This window comes from Panthera tigris, chromosome A3 (genome assembly GCF_018350195.1).
Source record: "Panthera tigris isolate Pti1 chromosome A3, P.tigris_Pti1_mat1.1, whole genome shotgun sequence".
NCBI classification, from domain to species: domain Eukaryota; kingdom Metazoa; phylum Chordata; class Mammalia; order Carnivora; family Felidae; genus Panthera; species Panthera tigris.
Genome location: NC_056662.1, coordinates 103,091,376 through 103,118,109, shown reverse-complemented (window position 1 = coordinate 103,118,109; position 26,734 = coordinate 103,091,376). Strand labels below are relative to the sequence as shown.

At 47.6% G+C, this 26,734-nt stretch overlaps 2 protein-coding genes across 18 annotated transcripts in view; one reads left to right on the top strand and one right to left on the bottom strand.

Moving 5' to 3' along the window:
• Nucleotides 1–7,753: 7,753 nt before the first annotated feature.
• Nucleotides 7,754–12,970, bottom strand: LOC102956278. 7 transcript variants are annotated; one of them, XM_042982018.1, is made up of 6 exons: nucleotides 11,500–12,970; nucleotides 11,097–11,324; nucleotides 10,756–10,943; nucleotides 10,476–10,643; nucleotides 10,272–10,396; nucleotides 8,736–10,079 (listed from the first exon to the last, which is right to left on the bottom strand). In XM_042982018.1, exons 1-4 carry the CDS (start codon nucleotides 12,125–12,127, stop codon nucleotides 10,581–10,583), a joined length of 1,107 nt encoding a protein of 368 aa, XP_042837952.1. In that variant the 5' UTR covers nucleotides 12,128–12,970; the 3' UTR covers nucleotides 8,736–10,079; nucleotides 10,272–10,396; nucleotides 10,476–10,580. The 7 variants fall into 7 exon arrangements, with proteins under 7 accessions (XP_042837953.1, XP_042837952.1, XP_042837951.1 ...); XM_042982017.1 differs by having other exon boundaries at nucleotides 10,272–10,381; XM_042982019.1 differs by lacking the exons at nucleotides 8,736–10,079; nucleotides 10,272–10,396 and adding an exon at nucleotides 7,754–8,283.
• BCL2L11 (BCL2 like 11) overlaps nucleotides 11,295–26,734 on the top strand; it is a 51,654-nt gene continuing 36,214 nt past the window's right edge. For 4 of the 11 annotated variants that reach the window (XR_006215892.1, XR_006215893.1, XR_006215894.1 and 1 more), the window contains exons 1-2: nucleotides 13,664–13,866; nucleotides 14,181–14,575. Coding sequence is in view for 7 of the 11 variants with exons in the window: in XM_042982023.1 (XP_042837957.1) it covers nucleotides 14,194–14,575 (382 nt within the window). In the remaining 4 variants the exon portion in view is untranslated. Of the gene's footprint in view, nucleotides 11,492–13,043; nucleotides 13,278–13,663; nucleotides 13,867–14,180; nucleotides 14,576–26,366; nucleotides 26,599–26,734 lie in introns of those variants that run through there. The other 7 variants (XM_042982027.1, XM_042982029.1, XR_006215895.1 and 4 more) reach the window with 6 other exon arrangements.

Sequence of the window (26,734 nt, the reverse complement as noted above, 5' to 3'; positions counted from 1 at the left end):
GACTTATGGTACGGATCAGAGGAGCAGAGAGGGCCTGTAGACCTGTGCGGCAGAGTTCATCCAGCTTCCTGAAGAAGAATCTGCAGAGCAAGTGGCCCTCCCTTTACAGGAAGAAAACCTGTTTCCTTGAATACCCTTGTGTCTAAGCCCCACTGGCCCGGACATAGTTTCTGGAGACTTGGAGGCTTATCCTTCTCAGGAAGGGCATCCAGATCATCAGGCTGGCCCTTTTGTATCATGGCAGCTGGCTCTGAAGCCAAGGCCCTCAGCACCTCCCTCTAGTGGCAAGATCCTAGAGGCCCCCTGGGCTGCCCATTACTGCCCTAGCCCTCTTGGGGAATCTGAGCCAGCATGGCTGGCCAGACCCACATTCCCCACTCTCAGCACATATGGAATATCGATTTTGACTTAGAAAGAACATCAGGGGCCACACGTTTGGACAGGGGCAGAGGCATTTCCTCATGACAACCCTCTACCCTCCAGAGATGGAAACAGGGGGGGACAGGGGGTAAAGACGGAGGCAGAATGGGTAGACGGGGCTGTAGAAGCAGAAAGAAAGCTCTGGATTAAAACCCTGGTTGTGCCAGTTATGAGGTATGTTACTTGGAGCAAAGTTAAATGACATGTTCATGTTCCTTCAGCTAACACAGCAACTATTTCCCGATGGCCGTACTCAGGCAGTCAACCTGCAACCAAGAACAGAAAGTTTGAAAGAGGCTTAATTAAGTTATGGTAGGCCAAGTAAGGGGGAGTGGGAAATGTGGTGATTCAGTGAAAGGTAATGAAGAGCGTCAAGTGGAAAGCAAGATAAATTTGCTTGGCCCAAGCAGAAGGGGCAGATTGTGCTTGGGTTGTAGGTGAGGAAACTAGTTGTGGGAACTCCATAAATCAAATTCTATTAAAGGACTCAAGTTCACAATCAAGAATTTTACTTTAAAACTAAACTGAGTAACAAGTGGAAGTGATTCTGGGCTTTTCAGAAGAAAAATGATCAGATCAAAACAACACTCGAGAAAGGTAATCTTGTGAGGCAAGAATCTGAAGAATGTGGTGAGGGTTTGAATCAGGAGGCTACAAAACAAGAGTGGAAAGGGTTCTCACACCAGATTTTTAGTATAACAACAGAGCAGAGGATTATGGATGACTTTTCCACGGAGGATAAAGACAGACAACAAAAATAAGCCAACCTTTCTCTTGTTGAGAGATTTTAGCACTGTGCCTGAGGGATGGACGCTGATACTCATTTTATTTCACACTCTTAACAACCTTCTAGAGAAGGTGGTAGTTACTAAAATGCAGCAATACATTTTGCTATTGTTTCATTCACACGCATGTGGACACACACACACACACACACACAATCATTATAAAAGCTTTCAGACATATAAAAGGGGCCCAATTCATACAATAAGTAGCATCGTTGTACCTATTCCCTAGCTTGTCACTTCCAGGCTGCCATCACAGCACAAATGGAACCCACCCACTCGGCTGATGAATGGCATTATGTGTTGATATATGACCTTTCTCAAGAAGGATACTCTTTAAAGCTGTTTTAAACAAGGAGCACGTTACGCATCCCAGAATAAAAAGAGACATCCATTTGGATAGAAGTGGCAAATTATGGGTCCCTATACATGGGCTGGATTTCCACATACTGTCACACTCAGACCCCAAGCTTCCATGTAAATAGACAAATTCATATTGAAACTTACTGGTCTGACTTTCTCGGGAGCCTTTAAAGGCCCTAATGATAGTATTGGGGGGGGATAAAGCGTCAACAACTCTTGTGCTGCCTTTTGCAGTATGGGCTTCACATAATTACCTCACTCTATCCTCCCAACCAATTCTGAGGTCAGACCCCTAACCTACACTTCAAAATTTTTGTCATGTTTATTTATTTTGAGAGAGAGAAAGAGCGCAAGCAGGGGAGGGGCAGAGACAGAGAGAGGGAGAGAAAGAAACCCAATACGGGGCTCCAACCCACAAACCGTGAGATCATGACCTGAGCCGAAATCAAGAGTTGGATGCTTAACCAACTTAGCCACCCAGGAGCCCTTAATCTACCCTTTATAGTAGACAGACTCCTGGCCATGGAGATGAACCCCTGTTGGCCACCTTGTTTAAGAAATCTCTGGGAGTAGGGAAACACTGCAGTCCCATGAACTAAAGTCATAGAGATGTGCTAGTCTATCCCATCATACTAGCTGACTCTGGTTAGGTCTGACCAGGCCCTATCTGTTTCTCTCTTCTAACGGTGCAGGAGAACCTAAACGTTTAGGAGACTTGGAATCTCCAGTTGCAACGATTTTCTGCCTTGCCCCCCCCCCCCCAATCCCTGACACTTTGATGTTACAGAGTATTTTTGTTGGAAGCTCAAGTCCCTTGTAGAGACGGTAAAGGCATGGCAGATGGGTTATATAAGCCAAGTCGTGGTGATTTGCCTTCTATACTGGGTTAGGAAAATGGGGTGGGTGCTGGTGTGCGGTGGGATTTCCACTCTGCTATTCAGATTCTCTCCCAGATACCCCACCAACTGGATAGTCATTTGGCTTTATAAACTTCTCTTTTACGACCTGAAATTCTCTTTCAGTTAAGAAAGACATTGTCCTCAGATAATTAAGAGGGTAGAAGTATAACTGAAGATTACCCTCTCCTCCCCACCCCCGTGATGGCAATTTGAATTTTACTTATTTTTTTTAATTTTTTTAATGTTTATTTATTGTTGACAGAAAGAGAGAGAGAGAGAGAGAGAGAGAGAGAGAGAGACAGAGCATGAGTGGGGGGAGGGGCAGAGAGAGAGGGAGACACAGAATTCCAAGCAGGCTCTAGGCTCCGAGCTGTCAGCACAGAGCCTGACGCGGGGCCTCGAACCTGTGAACTGAGAGATCATGACCTGAGCCGAAGTTGGACGCTCAACCGACTGAGCCATCCAGGCGCCCCACAATTTGAATTTTAAAAGGAAGATACCTGGGGTGCCTGGGTGGCTCAATCTGTTGTGTCCGACTTTGGCTCAGGTCATGATCTCATGTTCATGGGTTCAAGCCCCGTATCAGGCTCTGAGCTTAGAGCCTGGATCCTGCTTCAGATTCTGTCTCTCTCTCTCTCTCTCTCTCTCTCTCTCTCTCTCTCTCGCAAAAATAAACATTAAAAAAATCTTAAAAGGAAGATGCCTGTTTTCGTTACCCATTGCCATATAACATATCACCCTAAAACTTAATGGTATAACAAAGCAATTGTTTATTTCTTGCAATTCCATGGGTAGGCAACCTGGGTCGTTCTCTGACTAGCCTTAGGTAGGATCACTCCTGTGGTTGCCGTCATCTGAGCTCAAATGGACTAGAAGGTCCTGGATGGCCTCACTCACATATCTGAGAGTGGGCCTCGGCTGCTGACCGAGGGAACTTGGTTCTTCTCCACATGGTCTTGGGCATCCTCCAGCAGGCTAGACCTGCACAGCAAAGTGGTCTCAGGGTCCCAGGAAGCGAGAAAGGGCATGCATTGCAAGGCGTCTTGAGACCTAACCTCTGGAAGTCACACAGTGTCACCTTCTCCACATTCTATTGGTCGAGGTAAGTCACAAGGCAGCCCAGATTCAAGGGATGGAGAAAAAGGCGCTATCCCAGTGCCCACAAGAAAGGGGCTGAGGGCCATTTCAAGTTGAGGTAAGGGATTTGACACAGAGAACAGCAGGAGGTCCCCTGCTGTTGGTAACAGAGGTGGAGGGCATGGGAAGAGGCAGGAAAACCTTCTGCACAGAGTCTTTGGAATAGCTGGGGTGTCATTGGACAGCTCATACCTTGAGCATCTGTTGTATAATTAACACCAACACAAGGAAAACTGGATTTTGTTTAGAAGGCTGTAAAGCTTAGATACTGCCCATTCTAGACCATCCTGGTCTCCCACCTGGAATAAGGAAAATTCTGGGACAAAGAGGAAGAAAAGAGACAAACTACTGCAACTAGGTACGGGTGGGAAGGCAAACTCGTTATAAATTTCCCCCTGAAAATCCACATATCAACTTGTCTACCCACTGTCCCTCGAGTGTTGAGCAGTTCCACTTTCTTCAAGGTAAATATTCTCAGATCCCCGTCCCTGGATAGTTCCAGTGGATCTCATGTTATTATTTTTAGAGCAATACTGCCCATGCTATGCGTTCTTTAAATTTTTTTCTATAAGAATTGGTAACTTGTTCATGCTCTTTTATTTTTAAAGGACAGCTATGCATTGGTGTCTTCTCAAAAGCTGATGAATTTTCTTTGTAAAGGGACGGGTGGGCTTGGGGTGCTTTGACCAGAATAGTTGGGTCATATACTGGCATAATGGGGAGCGGGGGAGGCCACCATATGCGCCATTTTTGTGCTTATATTACGGAGATATATGTTTGGTAATAAAACTAAACTTTAAAAGTACAGATGTACCTTGTTTTATTGTGTTTCGTGGGTATTGCATTTTATTTTATTTTTTTACAAATTGAAAGTTTGTGCCAACACAATGTTAAGCAAATCTGTTGACGCCATTTTCCCACCAGCATTTTCTCACCTTGTGTCCTTGTTATCACATTTTGGTAATTCTTGCAACATTTCAAACTTTTTCATTATTATTTTATTTGTTGTGGTGATCTGTGATGAGTGACTACAACTAGCTGAAAGCTCAGATGATGGTTAGCGTGTTTAGCAACAAAACCTATTTTAATCAACATACATATGTTGTTTTTGAGACATAATGCTATTGCACACTTAACAGACTAAGCTATAGTGTGAAACATAATTTTTATATGCGCTGGGAAGCCAAAATATTCCTTTGACTTGCTTTGTTGCAATATTGGCTTTGTATTAGTGGTCTGGAACTGAACCTGCTATATTTCTTTTTTTTTTTTTAATATGAAATTTATTGTCAAGTTGGTTTCCATACAACACCCAGTGCTCATCCCAACAGGTACCCTCCTCAATACCCATCACCCCCCCCCCATAAACCCTCAGTTTGTTCTCAGTTTTTAGGAGTCTCTTATGTTTTGGCTCCCTCCCTCTCAAACCAATTTTTTTTTTCCTTCCCCTCCCCCATGGTCTTCTGTTAAGTTTCTCAGGATCCACATAGGAGTGAAAACATATTGAACCTCCTATATTTCTAAGGTATGCCTGCCCTTTGCTTAGTCCTAGGGGACTCCCTCGTAATAAAAAAAAATACCGTATATATAATAATAAATGCTATATTCGCTAAAGTTTATTTTTTTTTAATTTTTTTTTAACGTTTATTTATTTTTGAGACAGAGAGAGACAGAGCATGAACGGGGGAGGGTCACAGAGAGAAGGAGACACAGAATCCGAAACAGGCTCCAGGCTCTGAGCTGTCAGCACAGAGCCCGACTTGGGGCTCGAACCCACGGACCGTGAGATCATGACCTGAGCCAAAGTCGGACGCTTAACCGACTGAGCCACCCAGGCGGCCCTTAAGTTTATTTTCTATTAAGGAGATCCTATTTGTAAAAAGTCTTTGAAATTCTTCAACATCTCCTTGATCTAGAAGGCCTGTGTCTGCAGTATCCATTACTAAATCTCCAGTGCCCAGCACAATCCGTACCACAGGACAGGATTCCAGTATGTACTTAGTAAGGGAAAGGACGATAATAATAATGATCATCCCCACAGGCAGAGGTAAGGGAGTATCTGGAATCGGAGTCAAACTTGTTATATAAGAAGTGATGCCCGATCCTTGGATCTGGACCCATGGGCCTGTTGCGGTCTGCAACAAATGGAGAAAGGGAGAAGGAGGAATATTTTAGACGGCCTCAGAAATTTAGGTTGAACAAAGAATCTTAGCAGTTGACACATGGTCTTCCCCTTCTATAACAGCATTCATCTGTAGAGTGTCATTTGAAGGGGTTGCTCCCTGAACACTTGTGAGTAAGAAAACCCTCCTCTTCTCCAGCCGTTAGATCCTTTTTTATCACTTTATTCTTATTTTTCAAGTTGTGAAGGGGTGCTTGGGTGGCTCAGTTAAGCGTCCGACTTCGGCTCAGGTCATGATCTCATGGTCCGTGGGTTGGAGCCCCGCGTCGGGCTCCGTGCTGACAGCTCGGAGCCTGAAGCCTGCTTCGGATTCTGTGTCTCCCTCTCTCTGCCCCTCCCCCACTTGGGCTCACTCTGTCTTTCTCAAAAATAAACACTTAAAAAATGTTTTAAGAGAATGAAGTTGTGGAAATTGAATAGATTGTGGAATTGTGGAATAGTTGTGGAATTGAATAAATCTGCCTCCTGCAATTTCTATCTCTCGGTGCTTATTCTGTGTCTGGTACTGGCCAGACCAAACCCATACTCTCTTTCATATGACATTCATTCATATAATTGAATCTCCCCCATTGTCGAACATGTGACAAAAATTGGTTGAGTTTCATAATGCAGACCTAAAGGAAACTTATTTTGAATAATGACATTACAATACATAGAAGGTTTAAGGACTCCTACACCATCTCACGGTTTTGAGCTGTGTGGTTAAAGACCTTGAGAGTTGACAGATTAGTCAGGGATTTGTCAAGAGTATTAATTACAAACTTTGAAATCTTGGTCAGTGAAAGTTCATCATAGTGCATCTTGCAAATATGATCAAAGTCTTTTCACTACTGATTTTATGATGCTTAACCACAGTGTGTAAAGAATGAAGGTTTTCATTAGAAATTACTGGTGTAATAGAGCACATTTTAAAGGCAGATGTCTTGTTAGACTATTAAAATTCATGATCTTCCCCTATCCTACCCCAACCCCTGTTTTGGGGACGCCCCCCCCCTCATTGTCTCTGAACATCGGAAATGGCATTTTGGACTGCTGTAAGGGAACTGTGCTCTTTATAGTATTAATGTAGCTCAGTAATGACCACTGCTGTGAGGGCAGCTACAGTGGGGCTGGTGTAAGTGTTGTTTTTACAACCATAAAAACTTGGGGGCTAACTGTAATTTGGTGAGTGAAAGAAATTTATGGCTGGCTGAAAACTTAAAAAATGGAGGGGTAAATTGTGCAGCTGGTTATGGGAAAGGAAAGCAGACCCTCCGCCTTGTCCTTGTTGAGTTTTAGAAAAACAACCTATTATTTTTGGTAGCTTTTTTTTTTTTTTTTTTGCCCTGGGAATAAAAAGAAAAAAATGCATTGGCACCTAAACTATGGAAAATGAAATTAAAATACACCCAATGCAGCTCCTCCAAAATCACTAGCTTACGTTTCCGCCTCCCTTCTGCCGAGATGTCATATTTGTGTTTTCCAATAGTTACCAGAATACACATGGACATCTGCCAGGTTCCTCGGTGTTCGCCTTAACTGCAGGTTGATTTGCTGCAGTAACCAGGTGTAAGATGCACAGAGATGCCAGTGCTTGGTCTCGGTACCCCCAGTCCCACTGTGCCTGCATTTCGGGAACTATGGCCTGCTGCCAGCCAGGGGTGGGGAGGTGCTAGTCTGGAGAGAACCGGGGCATGTCTCCAATGGGTTCACCTGTCTGATGCTCTTCCTGTTCAATTGCGTCAGCACGCCAGAGGGGGGCACCCCAGGCACTCCAGAGGTGGAGGGGAGGAAAAGGATGGGGACTGGAGGAGAGGGGAGGGCAGGGCAGGGCAGGCAAGGGGAATGCTGATAAAATTCCCAGACCTTGGTCCTGAGATTCCCATCTAATTTGGAGCCCGCCCCCAACCCTGTATGGAAGAAGTGGACTTCTGCAGGACCAGCTGTCACAGACTTAGGAATTTCTAAGATAAGTGTTGTGACGGTTATTCATGACCAACGGCCTCTACCCTCCTGGGTCCCGGGAAATCCCAAGGGAAACTAGTTTCCCCAGTGGCTACCTGTGCAGGTGCTTGGGAGTGGGCGCAAAGCCAATGGCACCCCGCGCTGTAAGTGAGCCAACATCTGATCTGTCACTTTGTGTCATGTTTTGCAGTTACTGGATTTGTGCGATTCGGTGAAGGATGATGCCCTAAGGGTGATCTCCGCCTTTAACATTCCACACACCTCCCTCCATGCACCAATCGCCGGAATCACCAATGCGCAGGCGGCCTGGGCATTCTACCCTGCACCGCCACAACCCCAGGCCGGAGAAGGGGCGCGCTCTCAGCGGCCCAAGCTGGGAGCCAAGTTATAGCGGGCGTGGCGGGAAGGGTGGTGGCTCGCTCGCAGTTGCCACGACACTAGCTTCTCTGACGCCTGGAGCTGGGGCCGAGGCCGGCCTGGCACGCGCTGGGCCCTCGGGGATTTTCGGTCGCAGAGCGAGGTTCCCACCGAGGCTGGCGCGGTTCGCGATGGGCTGTTGGGAAAGGAAGCCAGGCGGCAGCCCCGGAACACGGATCCTTATCACGTAACCCGGCCGCGCCCAGCCGCAACCTCTCCCAGCTTAGGCGTCTGATCCCCCTAGACAGTGGGTTCCCCTGCGAACACGCCCCACACCCAGGTGTCGCCAAAGGTCTCCTGCTGTCAGCGGTGATTCAGATTTACAGTGATTTTTGGAAAACGCATTGGTGCTGCGTGGGGGGGGGGGGGGAGGGAAATCAAAGCATAAAAATCAAACACTCGTGGGCAAAGTTCAGCTCAGCAAATGATGCTTTTCCAGTGAATCAGACCCCCCCTTGGAGTCTTCGAGGAAACGCACGGATGTGGAAAGGGGAGCGTGTGCCTGGAGTTTTGCTCTCCGCAGAGCGCGAACTCCGGCTCGTCCTCTCTGGCAGGCGGCTTCCGGACCGTAAGACAACGAGCGGAAAATATTTTTACCATATGAAATTGTAATCTGTTCTTTAGAGGAGCATAGATACAAAGTTTAATAAAGACATTAAGCGATGGGAAGGCGCTCCGGCTACTTCCGAGGATGGGGAGGCGGGCTAGGGCCGTACATTTCAGTTAAGTCGATTTCGGAACTCGGAGACACCACGCCGGCAACGCCTGTGGTCTGGGCAAGGGCTGTAGATTTCCTATCTCATTTTTCAGATCATTGCCCCACTTCATTCTTGCTCCTTTCTCTCAGTCCAAGCCATCCTCCTTACTCCCTCTCCTCCTCTCCTGGCGGAGGCAGGAGTGGGCATAGCTCTGCTTGTGTCTGCGAGGGCGACATCCAGGACCGGACCGGAACAGAGAGCCCACCTGCTCTTCCCACACCGTCCCTTTCCAGAGGACCTCCGGCCCCTGTGGGAGAGGGCGGGAAGAGCGCGGGGTGTTCTGCCAAAGCTCCCCAGCACAGTCTGGGCTGCATGAACAGCAGACTCCGAGACGACCTCTTCGTGTCCCAAATAAGTGCGCTTAACCATTTGCTTTCCCTGATGCCTTTGATTTTTTGGTGTGTGTGTGTGTGTGTTTTACTTTTTGTTGTTGTTGTTTTAAAGTGTTCACAGGGTCGCTAAAGCAGACGACGCGGGGGCGGCGGAGCTGCACAGAAGCAGTTGACAACCACTACGGCTTCTGCGTGGTTCTTTTCCTGTCCCCGTCTGCGTCGCCCAACCCCACGGAGAGCTCGGAGCACTAGGTCGGGTTTGGGGCTCCCAGCTGGCACAGGAGTTCTGTTATTTTCCCCGGGGTGCTACTACACCGGGCGGCTAAGGCTCAGAGATCACCCGTGGCCGCCACCTGAGGTCGAGGGCAGCAGCTCCAAGCCACGTCCGGGTAGACATCTGGCCTCTGCGTCCACTTCGCCGCGTGCACGCCCTCGTTCTCTCCCTCTTGCGACGAAATCCCGAGGCAGAACCGGCCATGGGTCCTTGAGTCCATCCGGGAACCCCTGGCCTCCCACACTTCGCTCAGGATTCGCGGGAGGATGTGCTGAGAAGACTTTAACCAGGGGCTGTGCTGTCTCGCTGACGTTCCATGTCTGCTTATGCAGCGTAAAACTGACCGAGGTGGCCAGCAGCGGGACAAACGCCTCGCTGACTTGCTCCTCTGCAACTGAGGACCCTTCCTTCTTCGTTGGGGGTGGGGGGGGGCGGGGTGGGGAGGTTAGGTGATCCTTAAATTGAGTTTCTTTATTCCGTCTAACCGGGTCTCCCCCGTGGCAGGATGTTCCATCTCCCGACCGACCTTGCCCCTACTCCCCGGCCACGGCTGTCTCCTGGCTGTCTCCTAGCGGTGAGGGGTAACGGTGAGAACTCATAACCCACATTAGGAAAACAGATATGGGGGTGCGGACCCAGAGGTGTACCGTCCCCCCAGCAGGAGTGGGAGTGGGGCCGCGGGCACCAAGGAGGAAGGGGATAGGAGCGCCCAGGGAAAAGGGGTGTGGGGGGGGAGTACTTCGCTCTCTACACCGCTCACCATGCGCGCCGCCTTCCTTGGCCTCACCGCGCCTCCCTGGCGTCTCTCTGAGAGCCCCACCAGTCTCTAGGATCCTAACTCCCGAGCAGAGTTACCATCCTCTCTCCCACCTGAAGGCCGAGATTCTTCTGGGCCTTTTTTTTTTTTTTTTTTCTTAAAAGGATTTTTTTTTTTTCGAGTTCTTTTTTCATTTCCCTATTTTACCTGCTCTGCGCTCAGCCCCTTCTCGCTTCGGGGCTACGGAACAGACGCCTCCGGGGATCAGCTCCTGGCCTCTTTCTCCACTCGCCCCCCCAAGGTCTCTGCCTCTTATCGGAGGTTCCGCGCGGGAGACGAGCTAGGTGTCCCTGCCAGATGGCAAGAGGAGGGAACCTAAGACAATCACGTGAGGCGAGAGCGAGGAAGGTGAGCAGCCCTGCAGATCGGGGTCTCTCCCAGCACCCCAGACTCTGAGTGAGGAGAGCTTTGAGACCCTCTGCTCAACCTTGGAACTGCGTGTTCTCGGGTCAACCCAGTCCCCGCGTCTGCCCCAAAGAGGCTGAGAGAGAAATTCCTGCAGCCCATCAAGGGCTCGGGGGCGCCTCCTGAGGCCTTCGGCTGGCGGCAGCGGCCCAGCCCGCTTCTGCGTGCCCGGAGCGCCCCCTCTGTTCCAAGCGCACGTCTTGGCCTCTGCTGGATGGGGGAAAGGCAAGGGTACACTTTGGAGGGAGGGGGATGGGTGCACACCAGCCACCGGCAGCCCTAGTCGCTCCAGTAAACACGCCCAGCCGGGGCAGGGCGGGCAGCGCGCGCAGGGGAACCCGGCGGGGCCACCCCCGCCTTTACCTGTCGGAGCCTGAAAGCGCCAGCGGCTGCTGCGCGGCGGGGGCGGGGCTTGCCAGCCCGCGCGCCGGGGCGGGACCCAGCGGGGGCGGAGCTCACAGTGATTGGGTGCGGGCGCGGGGCCACCAGCCAGAGCCGAGCCGCAGGGCTGTGCAGGTTTCACTTCGCTCCGCGCAGCCTCCAGGTTCTGATCTTGTAAGAGCGCTCCGTCTCGCGTCGCCGCCGCCACCACTGCCACCGGATTCTTGAAGTCGCCCTGCGCGCCCCAGCCCGACTGCGGCCAGCATCGCCGCGGGCTGCCCGCTTCGCCCCGCTCCCGCCGCCACCCCCTCGGCGCCCTTTCCCTGGCCCTCGTCCCCCCAATGTCTGACTCTGACTCTCGGACTGAGAAACGCAAGGTAAATACCTCCGAATCCCCGGGAGCGGGCCGGGTGCCGACGGAACACAAACACCGGAGTCAGATCGGCTCCACCTCCTGCTCCCTTCCCGAGCACGTGCAGGCAGAGATGCACGTACCCGTCCCACTTGTCGCTGGGCGGGAGGCGGCGATCAGGCGGGTCGGGTTCCCTTCCCCTGCAGGTCCAGTTTGGTGAGGGGTCATCCGTGGAAAGGCTACGGGCACTTGGCCGAAGTACGGCTCGGGCCGGGATTCCGCGCGAGGGAGTGGTGAAGCTTCTCAGGGCCGGCTGGGAAGGCAGCGCGTGCTCTCCGCTCTGTCCCGGGAGCTGGGGCCCCGCTCCACGACACTGGGCTGCGGCAGCCGGCCAGAGCCTCGCGGCCGGCTCCCGGAGACCCCCGAATAGCGGCTGCGCGGTACGAGCTGGTCTGGAGCCTTGACTTTTCTCGGGTGCTTGGGCCCGTTGCGGAGGATTTGCGGAACTGAGGTGGTTATTTAACTGACGGGACTCGGCTTTTCCTTGTGCCCATTCAGGCCGAGGTTTCAGGGCAGCTACTGTGTTCGTTCTCTCGGACGTGTCTGGGAGCCCTGCCCGGTCTGCGAGTGCGCTGCAGACGATACCAGCCGCACCATCCATAGACAGCGGGAGACCGAGGGCTTCCTCCGACTGCCGCGGCCACGCAGTGGACGAGCCTCGAGCAGCAGAACCTGCTGCATCCGGGGGCCGGACTGTCGTAGAGACCCGGGCACCGCGACTCACTTGCAGTGCTGGCTGGCGGTGCGGTGCCCTCGAAGGCCTGTTACTCGGTGCTGGTGCTGGTAGTGGAAGACCCGCGGGACACTGGGAATGGGGGTGTGAATACGTTCGCTGTCTGCAGTGGCCACGGGTGCGCGCAGATATGCGTGCCAGTGGCCGTGGTGATCGCTTAGATTTGGAGCGTGTCCGCGGCGCACGGGGAGAAAAAGGGAGGAAGTTGGAGGAGGGTCGGTGCTGCAGCTAGGGAGGGGGCGGCCTTTGGGGTCTTCAGCCCAGCCGGCCTGGGCGGGGTCGGCGGCCCGCAGCAAGGACTAGGGACTGAGATCGGCCCTGCGGGTGTGGAGAGAGCGAGGCTCCTGCTTTGTCTCCAGGTGACCGGCTGCTTGGGATGGCGGGAGCTGCGGAGGCTCGAGCGGCGTCCGGACGGTCACAGAGGCGGGGGGCGGGCTGGGGAAGCCTGGGCAGCTCCTGGCCCCGAGACTCCCGCCGCCGCCGCCGCCGCCGCCGCCGCCGCCGCCGCCGCCGCCGCCGCAGCCCGGGGCCGCCTTCGGAGGCGAGTTTGTCAACAATCGCCTCGCCTTTGGCGGCCTGACCCGTAGGCGCCGCCCCCGCCGGCGGCGGCTATTGGCTGGGGCGCAGAGCGACCGCGCGCGAGCCAATTGGGAGCTCGGGCACCCGGCGCCAGCGGCGCGGGGAGGTCGGCGGTGCCGGCGGCGGCGGGCGCAGTGCGCGAGGGGAGGAGCGGGAGGAGGCGGAGGATGTTCCCGGCGGCGGCGGCGGCGGCGGCCGGGGCAGCGCGGGCCAGAAGCGCGGCGCGCGGAGCCCTCGGCTGCCCGGCGGAGCGCGGCGGCGGGTGGACGGCCAGTGGTCGGGTCTGCGCTGCCCCGGGGGCTCTGAACGCGAGTTCTAGGCTTTGTCTCCCGCGCTACCTTCGTGCTGACGGTCAGGGGGCTCCGGGTCGGCGAAGGGCGCGGGCAGGACGCCGCGCGGCCCGGGCTCGGACGCGACGCTCGGAAGGGAAGGGGCGGACGTGAGTTTCGGCCCGATTGCCTTCGCAGAGGAGGGTCAATGGGGTGAAGGAGGCGCGCGCTCCGGTGTCGCCTAGCGTGTAGAGTTACTTGGGGACTTTGCAGGGGGCGCCCGGGGACGGCTTTGGGGGACTCCCCCCCACCCCCCATTTGGAGGTGTGCACCTCGTAGTGTGGGTGCATTCGGGAGAAGTTCTGTCGAGTTCGGGGCGGCGCGCTACCCCCTGCGGGAGGAGGGGCGCGCGGGCTGGGAGCGGGAGGGACCGCGGGCGGGGAGCGCCCGACCCGGGCCGAGCCGCGCTCGCTCGGAGTTACAAACTCTATTGTGACGCACTTACTACGACTGACGGCCCTTGCCAAACCTTCCCCAGACTTGCTGCCCTCAGCACTTTCGGCAGAACAATGGGGCCGGAGCGGGGAACGCGGCCAGCCGCCTGCAAATCGCTGCATCTGCGCCCGCTCCCGTGCTCCAGCGCGGTATCTGATCCCGGGAAATCAGAGCCCGCTGGGAGTTTCCGACTTCTTCAAGTCGGCCCTGAGCAAAGAGCACGTGTGAATAGACTTAACACGAGCTGCTTCTCCTAAAACTTGTGTGCGTGTCCGTGTGCGTTAGAGCACCGGTTACACGTTGACGATGTAATTGTATTTTGCTTGGTGGCAGGAAGTTTAGTCCCACCCCCTCCCCTCCCCCCGCCTCGCAAAGAGAGAGATAACTTTTGTTATTTTAGGTGTTATTTTTATTCTTACCTGGAAGATTGTCAGACAAATATACGAACTGACGACTTAACGTTAAAGCACTCGCTCTTCTAGAAATGTTGAAGGAGTCCGTGAAAGTTAGCTACATTTAGTTACTTGTTACAGTTACTGTTTTGCTTAAGATAATCTTAGTTTTTATTTTACTTGCAGAAAAAAAGACCAAATGGCAAAGCAACCTTCAGATGTAAGTTCTGAGTGTGACAGAGAAGGTGGACAATTGCAGCCTGCTGAGAGGCCTCCTCAGCTCAGGCCTGGGGCCCCTACCTCTCTACAGACAGAGCAGCAAGGTAATCCTGAAGGCGAAGGGGACCGCTGCCCCCAAGGCAGCCCTCAGGGCCCGCTGGCCCCACCAGCCAGCCCCGGGCCTTTTGCTACCAGATCCCCGCTTTTCATCTTTGTCAGAAGATCCTCCCTGCTGTCTCGATCCTCCAGTGGGTATTTCTCTTTTGACACAGACAGGAGCCCGGCACCCATGAGTTGTGACAAATCAACACAAACCCCAAGTCCTCCTTGCCAGGCCTTCAACCATTATCTCAGTGCAATGGGTAAGCAATACCCGGGTAAGAGGTAGTTAACGTGTGGTTGTTTGACTCTGTGTAAAGGCTGTGTGTAACATTTACATTAAACCCCCTTTTAGAAACCTTTTTACTGATTTATTCCATGTTTTGATAGGAGGGGAGGATGTGTCAAATAAGACATCAAGCCAACATTGATTTTAAATCAGGTTTTGTAGCAGCAGTAAAATACACCCAGTATCTGCCTGTTGAGCAGTAAAGCCGGAATCCCTGTTCCTGCCTTCACTGAAGTGTAGGTGTTGTTGTAACCACTAAGACTCACTTATTAATGACCCTCTGCTTGAAGGGGACTCAGTCAGGTACAGCAAATAGCTTAAAAACAGGACTAAATGTATGGAGGGAAACGAGACAAGTTAACCATTTTCAACAAGGACACTTTAAAAAACTGACCTTGTTTGTAAAGGCAGTACCAACATAGAACCATGGAAATGGTTTGCTTTCTACTCACATTTCTCTTTGGGCTAATTTTGTTTGCTCAGAGGTTTTAGGTATAGCACTAATAAGATTAGATTGTGGGTTTTTATTTCAGGGATTAAACAGTGTTTTGGGGTCTGAACCAGGAGTGGCAAACATAAATGCCCAGGAAAACTTGACCATATAATCACAGAGGGAACTGACCTTGTGGGAACTAACTATGGGAAATCAGGGAGCATTTGCACTTTTTACATTAGAACTGCCCCCAACTGTGTCTGTGTGGGTGTGTGGTCTGAGAGTAGTAGTTATTTTCCTATTGTATAGTGCAAGATAACCCAGGAATGTAGATTTTGATGCCAAATATCCTGATGTTTAGACATTGGCAATTAATTTAGAACTTTGAAAGCACTGTGCAAGCCAGATAAAACATCTGCAGGCTAGATTTGACCCTTGAGCCCCCAGCATGTGACTTTGAGCATGTTTGCTTCTGGCAACCTTGGTAAGGGAGTAAGTCTGTGTTGATTCAAGTCACTCTTCCCCACTGATGGAAAAGGTTCATGTCTTGATAAGGATTCACCAAAATCTTGCTTCCCATTTGGACAGATTAGCCTTTCCTGGATTAATGAAATATAAGCAAGTTGGCAGGATTATTCCTGAAGGATCCGGTATATACAGACTGTTACAATGCAGATCACATTTTTGCCAGAAGCTAACTGAACAGTCATCAGTCTAGACATCTGATTGCTGGAACACAATGGCAAATTTGCATTTACAGATAGAATGGGGCTGTGCCTCCTAACCTTCAGATGGGGAAACCGTGCAGGTCTGTCCCCATGTTACAGAATTAGAGCCTCAGAAGGTTGGTCACTTGTCAGATTGGGCACACGTGGGAAATGGCAAGCAGAGACGGCAAAAACATTGGTAACTATGCGTATTGGCTAGGTGTCTCCCGCTGCACACGGAGATCTACTTCATTAGGATCCCTCCTTAAGAAAAGGAGCTAGAAGTTTTATTGCTGCTACTTCCTTCTCTCACTACTGTCCTGAACTCCTTTAAAGCTTAGAGGTTCTCAGTGCTTGGGAATGTTTCTCTGCCCATGAAAGTGCTCCTGAGTTTATGAACCTGTAGCGTTCTTGCTCACTGAATGAGTGAATAGGGCTTAATGGTGTGTAGTTTTAAAAACCTATGTATTTTAAGGATCCTTTGGAAGCCTTACAGTTTTTCCCTGCAGACCTATGAATCCGCCTCTACAGGTGGTGGCTTGATGCATAGATAGAGTTTATCTTACCTTGTGAACCAGAAATAGTGGGTGAGATAATGTTGGTTTTTTTTTTTTTAGTATGTATGGTATCATACTGTTTAGCGAGATTATAAGGTAAGTCCTGTTACTCCAGATGACAGATGTAAAGCTTTAGAGATCACAGTCTAAGTTATTAAAGACAGTTATGTTTATACCTGCGAAGTCAAGTCGTGGATCCTGAGGTGCAATTTCATAGCACTAACTACATTCCAGTAGATTGGCATGATAACCGAGAGTTTAATGCAAGGAGTAAATGATAAGTTATAAGGAGTTTGTCTGAAGTTAGTGCATCAAGGTAAGTTTTCAGGATTTAGTTCTGGGGAGATCTGTTTGCTGGGGTGGGGGATGAGTGGGGGACTGGAGAGAACTTAGATAGGAGTTTTATTCACTGCAGAATAAAATTGACAGCCTTTGTAGTCTATAACTTTTTTTCATGGTTATTCTTCTAATAGTCCAGTGCCTAAAGACCCCTGAAATCTGCTGAGTTGATAAAATCGGGTTCTGTTCTCTTTGTAGTCATGTTTAGTGTTCCTTACTCAACCATGTCCGTTAAGATCTTCAGTGAAGCTTTTGATAATTTATTCCAAAACGCATTTTTTTTTTTTTTCACAAAGAAGTCTTTATGATTGGTTTTCCCCAGGGCAACACAAATGTGAGGTTATAGAGAGGTTCTCCTCTGCCAGGGGCTCCTGCTCCTTCACCCGCAAAATAGTTTCTGCTCCGCGAGTGGGGAAAGGAAGCAGCGGATCTGGTAGTTCTGCTCCTGCATTTTTGTTCTGATGAGAAAGTCTATTCTTGTCTGGGATGTGCAGCAAGTAGATGTTTTGTTTATTCTAGAAATGCTTTCCTATTTTTCTCGATATCCCCGATTTTTCTGGAGGTCTTTAAAAAATACTCTATTTTTCCATGAGGAGAGAGAGAGGGTTCTTTTTTTCTTCTTTCCTTGTTTTTTTTTTTTTTTTTTTTTTTTTGCTTTTACCAATCAAATTGTAGTCTCCTTACATCCTGGGTCAATTCACTTAACAAATGAGCTCTTAGTGGATAACCCATTATTCTGCTCACAATCGTTGACAGAGGTAGGGTTTCCGAGTGCCTTTGCTAGTGAGCGTGCGTGTGCCGTGTGCGTTTTTAATACAAACTATGTACTATTTTCTGCACAAGTTTGTACTTTGAAGGTGTGGTTACTGCTGGTGGAGGTAAGAGTTAAGAAAGGTCAGGATGTGCCAGTGAATATTGTGAACAGGGTGGAAGCTCCGTAATTAACAACTTCCGGGTGTCAAATGACTTAACCCTTATATTCTCTGGAACATCAGAATTCATAGGTAGGGGTTACTCGTGTTCTTGGTATTCCTCCACATGATGTGCATAGTCCTCTTGCACCTGGCAGTGATCTGGCAGATTGTGAGCCCTCCGAGGAGAGGCATGATGTCCTGCAGATCGTCATGAGGGCCTGACAAAGAGGACACGCCCAGGAGATGTTCAGAGTTTGGAGTTTTGCCCATCAGCCTTTCCATAGAGCTACCTGAAGACAAATAAGATTTCAAAAAAGTCTAGCAGCAGGAAAAAGACCCTGTGTGTCTCCCCTGCCCCGCCAAATATTTTGAGTTATTTGGCTCTAACTATAAGGTTTATTACGTGGGGGTGACAGGTGAGGTCTGGCTCAGTGGGGAAGCCACAGCTTCCCACAGCGGAGTACTGAGCACTTAAGATGCAACTGGTCCAGATTGAGATGTGCTTGTTCCTGTCCGTTCACACTGGAGTTTGAAAACTTCGTGGTGCGTAAGAAAGAATAGAAAATATCTCAGCCGCGTTCATATGAATGACATGTTGACACATTTTTAATCTACTGGGTTAAATTAAAAATGTGGGTTTTTAAATTTTTTTAGATATTTATTTTCGAGAGAGAGAGGGTGTGAGCAGGACAGGGGCGGACAGAGGGAGACACAGAAACCAAAGCAGGCTCCAGGCTCTGAGCTGTCAGCACAGAGCCCGATGTGGGGCTCGAACCCACGAACCGCAAGATCAAAACTGAGCCGAGGTCAGACGCTTCATCGACTAAGCCACCCAGGCGCCCCACCTTCACCTTTCCCAAGTGTACAGTTCAGTAGCGTTCAGGTATTGACATAGTTGTGCGACCCACTCCCAGGACTTTCTCATCTTGTAGAACTGAAACACTGTACCCATTAGCCATCGGTTCCCCACTTCCTCTCCTCCCAGCTCCTGGCAACCGTCGTTTTATCGGTGTCTATGATTTGGACTGTTCTAGATGTTTCATATAAGTGGGATTATACAGTATTGATCTTTTCATGACTGGTTTATTTCACTCAGCCTAGGGTCCTCAAGGTTATTCATCATTACTAGACTTTCCTTCCTTTTTAGGGCTGAATAATAGTCCATTGTATTTATGCAACATACTTGATTCGTTCATTCATCCGTCATCGGACACTTGGGTTGCTTCCGTCTCTTGGCTGTTATGAATAATGCTGCTTTGAATATGGGTATGCAGATATCTCATAGATTATACTTTGGATTCTTTTTGATATGTTCAAACATCTCTTCAAAATCATGCTTTTGATTCTTTTGCATATATACCCAGAAGTGGGATTGTTGGGTCATATGGGAATTCTATCTTTAATTTTTTGAGGAACCTCCACCGTGTTTTCCACAGTGGTCACACCATTTGATATTCCCACCAATGGCCTACAAGGGTTCCAGTTTCTCCGCTTCCTTGCCAACATTTGAATACTTGTTTTCCTTTTTTTTTTTTTTTCCCCAGTAGGAACCATCCGTTTGCGGTGATATCTCATTGTAGGTTTTGGTTTTTGTTTCCCTGATGATAAGTGACGTTGAGCATCTTTTCATAATGCTTGTTGGCTTTTAAATAAAATGTATTTTTTATATGAATTTTATCTGTTTGTCTTTACTTTTTGGAAATGTTTCTTCGAGAACAATGTCACATTAGCTCTGTGGCTAGCATTCTGTCTTACCTGGGTGGGCTGCTTTGCAGATGGAGGAGGTAAAGTGCAAGAATTTTTTTTTTTTTTTTTCACTAGTTCCAAATGAAGTTTAGTGACTAATGGCTGTGTAGACAGTTCTAAATTTTATATCTTTTTTAAAAAAAACCACTTTTTAAGATCATTACAGAGTTACATGCAATTGGAAGAAATCATACAGAGATCCTGGGGCGCCCAGCTGGTTCAGTTGGAAGAACGTGAAACATGGATCTTGGGGTCGTGGGTTCGAGCCCCATGTTGGGTGTGGAGATTGCTTAAAAATAAAACCTTTAGGGGGGCGCCTGGGTGGCGCAGTCGGTTAAGCGTCCGACTTCAGCCAGGTCACGATCTCGCGGTCCGTGAGTTCGAGCCCCGCGTCAGGCTCTGGGCTGATGGCTCGGAGCCTGGAGCCTGTTTCCGATTCTGTGTCTCCCTCTCTCTCTGCCCCTCCCCCGTTCATGCTCTGTCTCTCTCTGTCCCAAAAATAAAAATAAAAAACGTTGAAAAAAAAAATTTAAAAAAAAAATAAAATAAAATAAAACCTTTAGGGGCGCCTGGGTGGCGCAGTCGGTTAAGCGTCCGACTTCAGCCAGGTCACGATCTTGCGGTCCGTGAGTTCGAGCCCCGCGTCAGGCTCTGGGCTGATGGCTCGGAGCCTGGAGCCTCTTTCCGATTCTGTGTCTCCCTCTCTCTCTGCCCCTCCCCCGTTCATGCTCTGTCTCTCTCTGTCCCAAAAATAAATTAAAAACGTTGAAAAAAAAATTTTAAAATAAAACCTTTAAAAAAAGAAAAAAGAAGTGAAGAAATAACAACAGAGATCCTCTATGCCCTTTGCCTAGTTTCTGCCAGTGGCATATTAGTACAATATCACAGCCTGGAAGGGACGTGGATAGACTCCGGCTACCTTACTCACCTTTCCCCAGTTCCACATGTACTCCATGTTGTGTGTGCGTGTGAGTGTATATTCACTGCTCTGCGATTTTATCCGAGGTGGAGGTTTGTGGGACGGCTGCTACCGTCAGGATACAGACAGAAGAGTTCTAGCCCAAGCGTTCCTCATACTACCTTTTGAAAACCACAGCCACTTCCCTTCTCCCCAACGCCTAACAACCACTACTCTAGTCTCCATGGCTCTACTTCTGTCACAGGCGACCTTTTGAGATTAGCTTTTTTGCCCAGCGTAATTCCATTGAGATCTACCCAGGATGTCGTATAAATCAATAATCGCTTGCTTTTGATTGCTGAGCAGCATTCCACAGTATGATGTAGCACGGTGCATTGACCTGTTGAAGGACATTGGAGTTGTTTGCAAGTCACGGTAGGGACTTGGGGAGGGTCACAGCCCGCACTGCGTGTCGTGCGTTATCCCCAGTACGTCTTCGGCAGCTGCCAGTTGAAGACCAAGGGCACAGGCTTCCTTCAGGTGACTGGCCATGACGCCGTACCATGGCAACAAACTGCCACTGTGGACAGTTCCCTATGGGTTTTTGCGTGTACGTGAGTTTCCGTTCCCAGAAGTGCAATTGGTGGAACACAGAGCGGTTTAGTTTTTTAAGACACCGCGCAGCTGTTTGCCAAAACGGCACTGCCGTTTCGTGTCCCCGTCAGCGATGTATGAGGGGTCCGGTTCTTCTAGATCTTAGCTAGCATTTGGTGTCATCACTATTTGTTTTAGCCATCCTGACACATGCCTCATTATTGTTGTAATTTGCATCTCCCTCCTGGCTAATGACGTTGAATATATTTTCATGTGTCCCTTTGCATATGTACGCCTTCTTCCGTGAAGTGGCTGTTTCTGTCTTTTGCTCATTTTCTAATTGGATTGTTGGGGTGTTTTACTCCTTCACTCTTTTTGAGAGCTCAGACCCATCCTAGATTCCAGTCAGGTTTGTGATTTGCAGATAGTTTCTCCCAGCCCCAGGTCCCAAGAGTTTTGCTTAGTTGTTTTTGTTTTTTGTTTGTTTTGCCAAAACTTTTATGGTTTGACATTTTACATTTGGATCTATGATTCATGTTCATTGAGTTTAAGGTCTGAGATGCAGATCAATGTTTATTCGTTTTGATTATAGGCACCTGGTTGCTCCTGCACCATTTATGAAAATTGTTACCCTTTTTCCACCTACCGTTAACCCTTGAACCCCTCAAGGTGAGGGGCGTCAGCCCTCTGCACAGTCAAAAATCCATGCATAACTTTTGACTCCCCCCAGACTTGACTACTGTCAGGCTACTGATAGCCTGCTTTTCACTGGAAGCCTTAGCAATAACACAAAACTGTCGATGAACGCATATTTTGTATGTTACACGTATCGAATACTCAGTTCTTACAGTAAGCTAGAGGAAAGAAAATGTTACTGAGAAAATCATAAGGAAGAGGAAATCCATTTACAGTACTATACCATATTGAAAAAAATTCACCTATTAGTAGACCTGGTTGTTTAAGGGTCAACTATAATTGGCTGTGCACCTTTCTTAAAAATTAGTGTGTTTTTGTGACTCTATTTCTGGGTTCTCTTTTGTGTTCTATCGAACTGTGTGTCTGTCCCTCCGCCAATACCACACTTTCATTACTCTAGTCACATACGAGGCCACAGTAATGGATAGAGTGATTCCTCAGATTTTATTCTTTTTTTTTTTTTTTTTTTTTTTTTTTTTCTAAAATCGTTTTAGCTAGGTCCTGTGCCGTTTCATCTATATTTTTGAATAAGCTTATCACTGCCTACAAAAACCCTGCTGGGGTTTCAATAGGAATTGTGTTAAACTTAACAGATCAGTTTGGGGGAGAATTTGCGCCTTCAGTGTGTTGAGTCTTCCGATCCATAAACGGATGTCTCTTCAAGTTTTTAGGTCTATGGGTTTTGTAATTTTCAGCATACAGATCTCATACATGCTTTCTTAGATTTCATTTCCTTGGGAGCAATTATTAATGGTGTTATGTTTCTAAACTTACTTTCTAAACATTCATTTTTAATAAATAGAAATGCCGTTCATATTTGTGTGTTCTTGGATCTTGGAGCTTTGCTGAACTCAGTAATTTCTTGTAAATTTCTTGGGAGTCCTATGTAGACAGTCTTGTTATCTGTAAATAGGAAGTTTTATTTCTTCCTTTTTGATCTGTGTGCATTTTCTTTCTTTTTCTTGCTCTATTACAGTGGCTAGAACTTCCAGTGCTATGTTGAATGAGAGCAGACATACTTGCCTTATCCCCAGTGTTAGAGGGAAAGCTTTCAGTCTTTAACCAATGAGTGTGTTATTAACTGCAGGTGTTTTGTAGATGTTCTTTAAAAAGATGAAGAAGTTTCTCTTTATTTCTGAATTGCTGACAGTTTTTAGCATGAATGGAATAGGTATTAGATTTTATAAAATTTTTATTCTGCATCAATTGATGTGAATTTGTGAGTTTACTTATTTTAGTCTGTTGATGTGGTGAGTTATATTGATATTCAGTGTTAATCTACCTTACTGGACTGGGATAAGTCCTTCTTGGTCAGGGTATAGTTCTTTTCATCTATTGCTGCACTGGATTGAATTTGCTAGTACTTTGCACCTAAGTTCCTGAGAACCGTTTACCTGTTGTTTTCTCTTCAGACTGTTCTTGTTTTGATCAGGGCCTTTACAGTGTGTTGGGAATGTTCCCTTCTTCTCACTTTTCCAGAAGAGATTGTGTAAGAGTTGTATTAATTCTTCAAATGTTTCGGTAGAGTTCTCTAATGACAACATATAGACCTGAAGATTTCTTTCTTGCTGAGGAGGGGAGAGGGTGTCTTTAAATTACAAATTCAGGTTTTTAGTGTTTGTAGGACTCTTCAGGTTGTCTCTTTCATCTTGGTTGAATTGCAGTAGTTTGTGATTTTCAAGGGATTGGTCCATTGCTTCTAAGTTGTTGAATGTTGGGTATTTACAGTGTTTATGTTGTTCTCTTATTATCTTTAGTGGGTGCAGGATCTGTTGTGATAGCCCATTTCATTCTTGATATTGGTGATTTAGGTTTTCCTATTTTTTTAACCTTATCAGTCTTTCTGGAGGTTTATTGGTTTTATTTTTTAAAATCAGCTTTTTTGTTTCATTCATTTTACTCTCTTTTCCTGTTTTCAATTTTATTGCTCATTTTTATTTCCTTTAGTTTGCTTTGTGTTTGTCTTTTCTAGTTTCTTGAGGTAGGAACTTGGAGTAATGTTTTGAGACTTTTCCTCTCTTCCACTGTAAACATTTAGTGCCATAAATTTCCCTTCACCATTGCTTTACCTGTGTCTGACAGTTCTTGGTATATTGTGTTTTCGTTTTCATTACAGTACTTTTTTGGTTTTTTCATTTTCAATGACTTTCATGTGTTTTTATTTCCTTTGAGATTTCCTCTCTGACCCTAGATTATTTAGAAGTGTGTTGTTTCGTTTCTGAGTGCATAGCAATTACCTTGTCCTTCTGTTACTGTTTTCTTGTTTGATTCCATTATGGTCAGAGAATACATTATGTATGATTTCAGTTCTTTTAAATGTGTTGAGGTCTGTTTTGGTAAATGATCCATGAGTGCTTGAAAAATATCTGTATTCTGCTGTTGGTTGGAGCGTTCGTTACATATTTACTGGTTGATCAGATCTTAGTGGTTGAATTGTGTTGTCCAGTTCTACATCCTCGCTGATTTTCTGTCTGGTAGTTTTGTCAGTTGCTGAGACAAATGGTGTTGATGTCCCCAACTGTAAGTGTATTTCTCCTTTTAAATCCATCAGATTTTGCTTTATATATTTTTGAGGCACAGCTGTATGGTGTTCACACATACTGAATTGTTAACTTATTCCTATTGAATTGATCCTTTTATCATAAAGGCTACTTTATGTGATGTCAATATAGCTACTCGTGCTTTTTGTAAAAAATAATAATGCTGTTTACCTGGCATATTTTTTCCCACATCTTCAGATAATACTGTAATCCACTCCCATCAAATCTGTCTTCTAAATGGTGAATTTAGATCATTTACATTTATGGTAATTGTTAATATGTTAAGGCTTAAGTGTGCCATTTTATTGTCTTTCTGTTTCCTCTGTTCCTATGTGTGTTTGGTTTTTTGTGGGTTTGTTTTTTTGTTTTTTTTTGTTTTTTTTTTTGTTTTTTTTAACCTTGCTGTGGGAACCACCTGGGTGGCTCAGTTGGTTAAGCATCTGACTCTTTATTTGGGCTCAGGTCATGATCTTCTGATGTGTGAGTTTGAGCCCCACTTCAGGCTCTGTGCTGACAGTGCGGGGCCTTCTTGGGATTCTCCCTCTGTAACTCTCTCTCTGCACCTCCCTCCCAAAAATAAATAAACTTTGAAAATAAAAAAATTAAATAAGTCAAAATAAGTAAATCTTACTGTGGGTTATTTGAGCATTTTTTAGGATTCCATCTTGATTTATTTCTAGTGTTCTTTGTTTCCAAGTTTGTTTTTTTTTTTCTTAAGTAATCACTGTACCCATCATGGTGCTCAAACTCACAACCTTGAGATCAGGAGTCATATGCTCCACAGACTGAGCCAGCTAGGCGCCCTTGTTTTTAAATACATTGTTTAGAATAATGTCCTTAGTGATTGTGCAGTTATACAGATGTAATTTGTTATGATCTATTGGCATCAATGGTATCAATGTTTTTTATTTCATCTGCAGTGTAGACACCTTAAATCCATTGAGACCCCTTTACATGTCCCCCTTTTCAAATATAATTGTCTTTTTTTTTTTAATTTTTTAATGTTTATTTTTGAGAGAGAGAGAGAGAGACAGCCAAGTGGGGGTGGGGCAGAGAGAGAGGAGAAACAGAATCTGAAGCAGGCTCCAGGCTCTGAGCTGTCAGCACAGAGCCTGAGGTGGGGCTCGAACCCATGAACCATGAGATCATAACCTGAGTTGAAGTCAGATGTTTAACTGACTGAGCCAGACAGGCACCCCTCAAATGTAATTGTCTTAAACATTTCCTCTATGGGGCGCCTGGGTGGCTCAGTCAGTTAAGCGTCTGACTTTAGCTCAGGTCACGATCTCACCGCTCCTGAGTTCAAGTCCCACGTCGGGCTCTGTGCTGACAGCTCAGAGCTTGGAGCCTGCTTCGGATTCTGGGTCTCCCTCTCTCTCTCTCTGCCCCTCCTCTGCTCATGCTCTGTCTCTCTCTGTCTCTCAAAAAATGAATAAACGTTAAAAAAAAAAATTAAACATTTCCTCTATATACATTGAGCACCATATCTGATGGCATCACATTTTTTGCTTCAGCCATCAAATATACCTGAAGCTCTTGGAAAATAGACTAGATTATTATATTCACCCCTATCTTTTCCCCATTTCAGTATTCTTCCTTTCTGAAGTTCTAGCCTCCTGTTACTCCCTTTCTGTTCAGAGGACTTTGTTTAGTCATTTCTTAACAGTAGGCCTGCTAGCAACAATCCTTCAGTCCTGCGTCTGAGAGAGTCTGTGTTTTCCCTTCATTCCAGAAGGCTATTTTCAGTGGCTATAGAATTCACAGTCCATGGCGGTGGTTGGTTGGTTGGTTTGTTTTGTTTTTTTCCTGAACTTAAAAGACATGCCCCTTCCTTCTGGCTTTCATTGTTTCAGATGAGAAGTCTGCCATCATTCAGATATTCTCCTAGAAGTGACAAGTCCTTTCCATCTGGCAGCTTCCGAGGGTTTTTTGTTTGTTTGTTTCCAGAAGTTTAATTATGTGTCTTAGATTTCTCTGGGTTTATCCTTTTTGATGTTCACTCAGTTGGTTACATTTGTGGTTGTAGGTTTTGTGCCAAGTTGGGGAAGTTTTCAGCCATTATGTCTTTGAATATTTTCTCAGTGCCTCCTCTCTTTTGGAACTCTGATGACGAAAGTGTATTTTCGTGGTGGTCTCACAGATCCCTGAGACTCTTAGTTTTCATTCTGTGTTCTCTTTTTGGACTGAGTAAATTCTGTGGACCTAGCCTGGTGTCCGCTGATTCTGTGGCCTGTTGTTCCCCACTCTAATACTTGGCCCAGCCAGTGAAGTTTGGGGTTTCTTTTTCCCCCCCTTTTTGTTGCATTTTTCAATTCTAAAATTTTTGCTTGCTTCCCACCAGGTGAGGTGCAAGCTCAGATCCTTCTTTGGCCTTGCTGATACTTCCCGGCAAAAGTGGTGCACCAAATCGCGTGGCTCCGTTGAGTTCATTTGGGGGTATATGCTTGGTTCCCCGCAGCCCCTGCTGACCCCTGGGAGGGGGACGTGGTGGAGGGCTGACTCCCAGCTCGGCTCCTGCAGGATGGAGACTAAAGCTCAGCTCCTCTCGCCTCCTCGTTGCCGCCAGAGTGCAGGTGAGGGGTAGAATACCAGCCCTGCCTCCCGCCACCCTGTTTCCTGCATGATGCTGGGTGTGAGTTCCCGATCATTCTCCTTCATGTCAGAGCAGAGTGGAGGCCCAGTGACCCACTGGGTCTCACAGACTCCCAA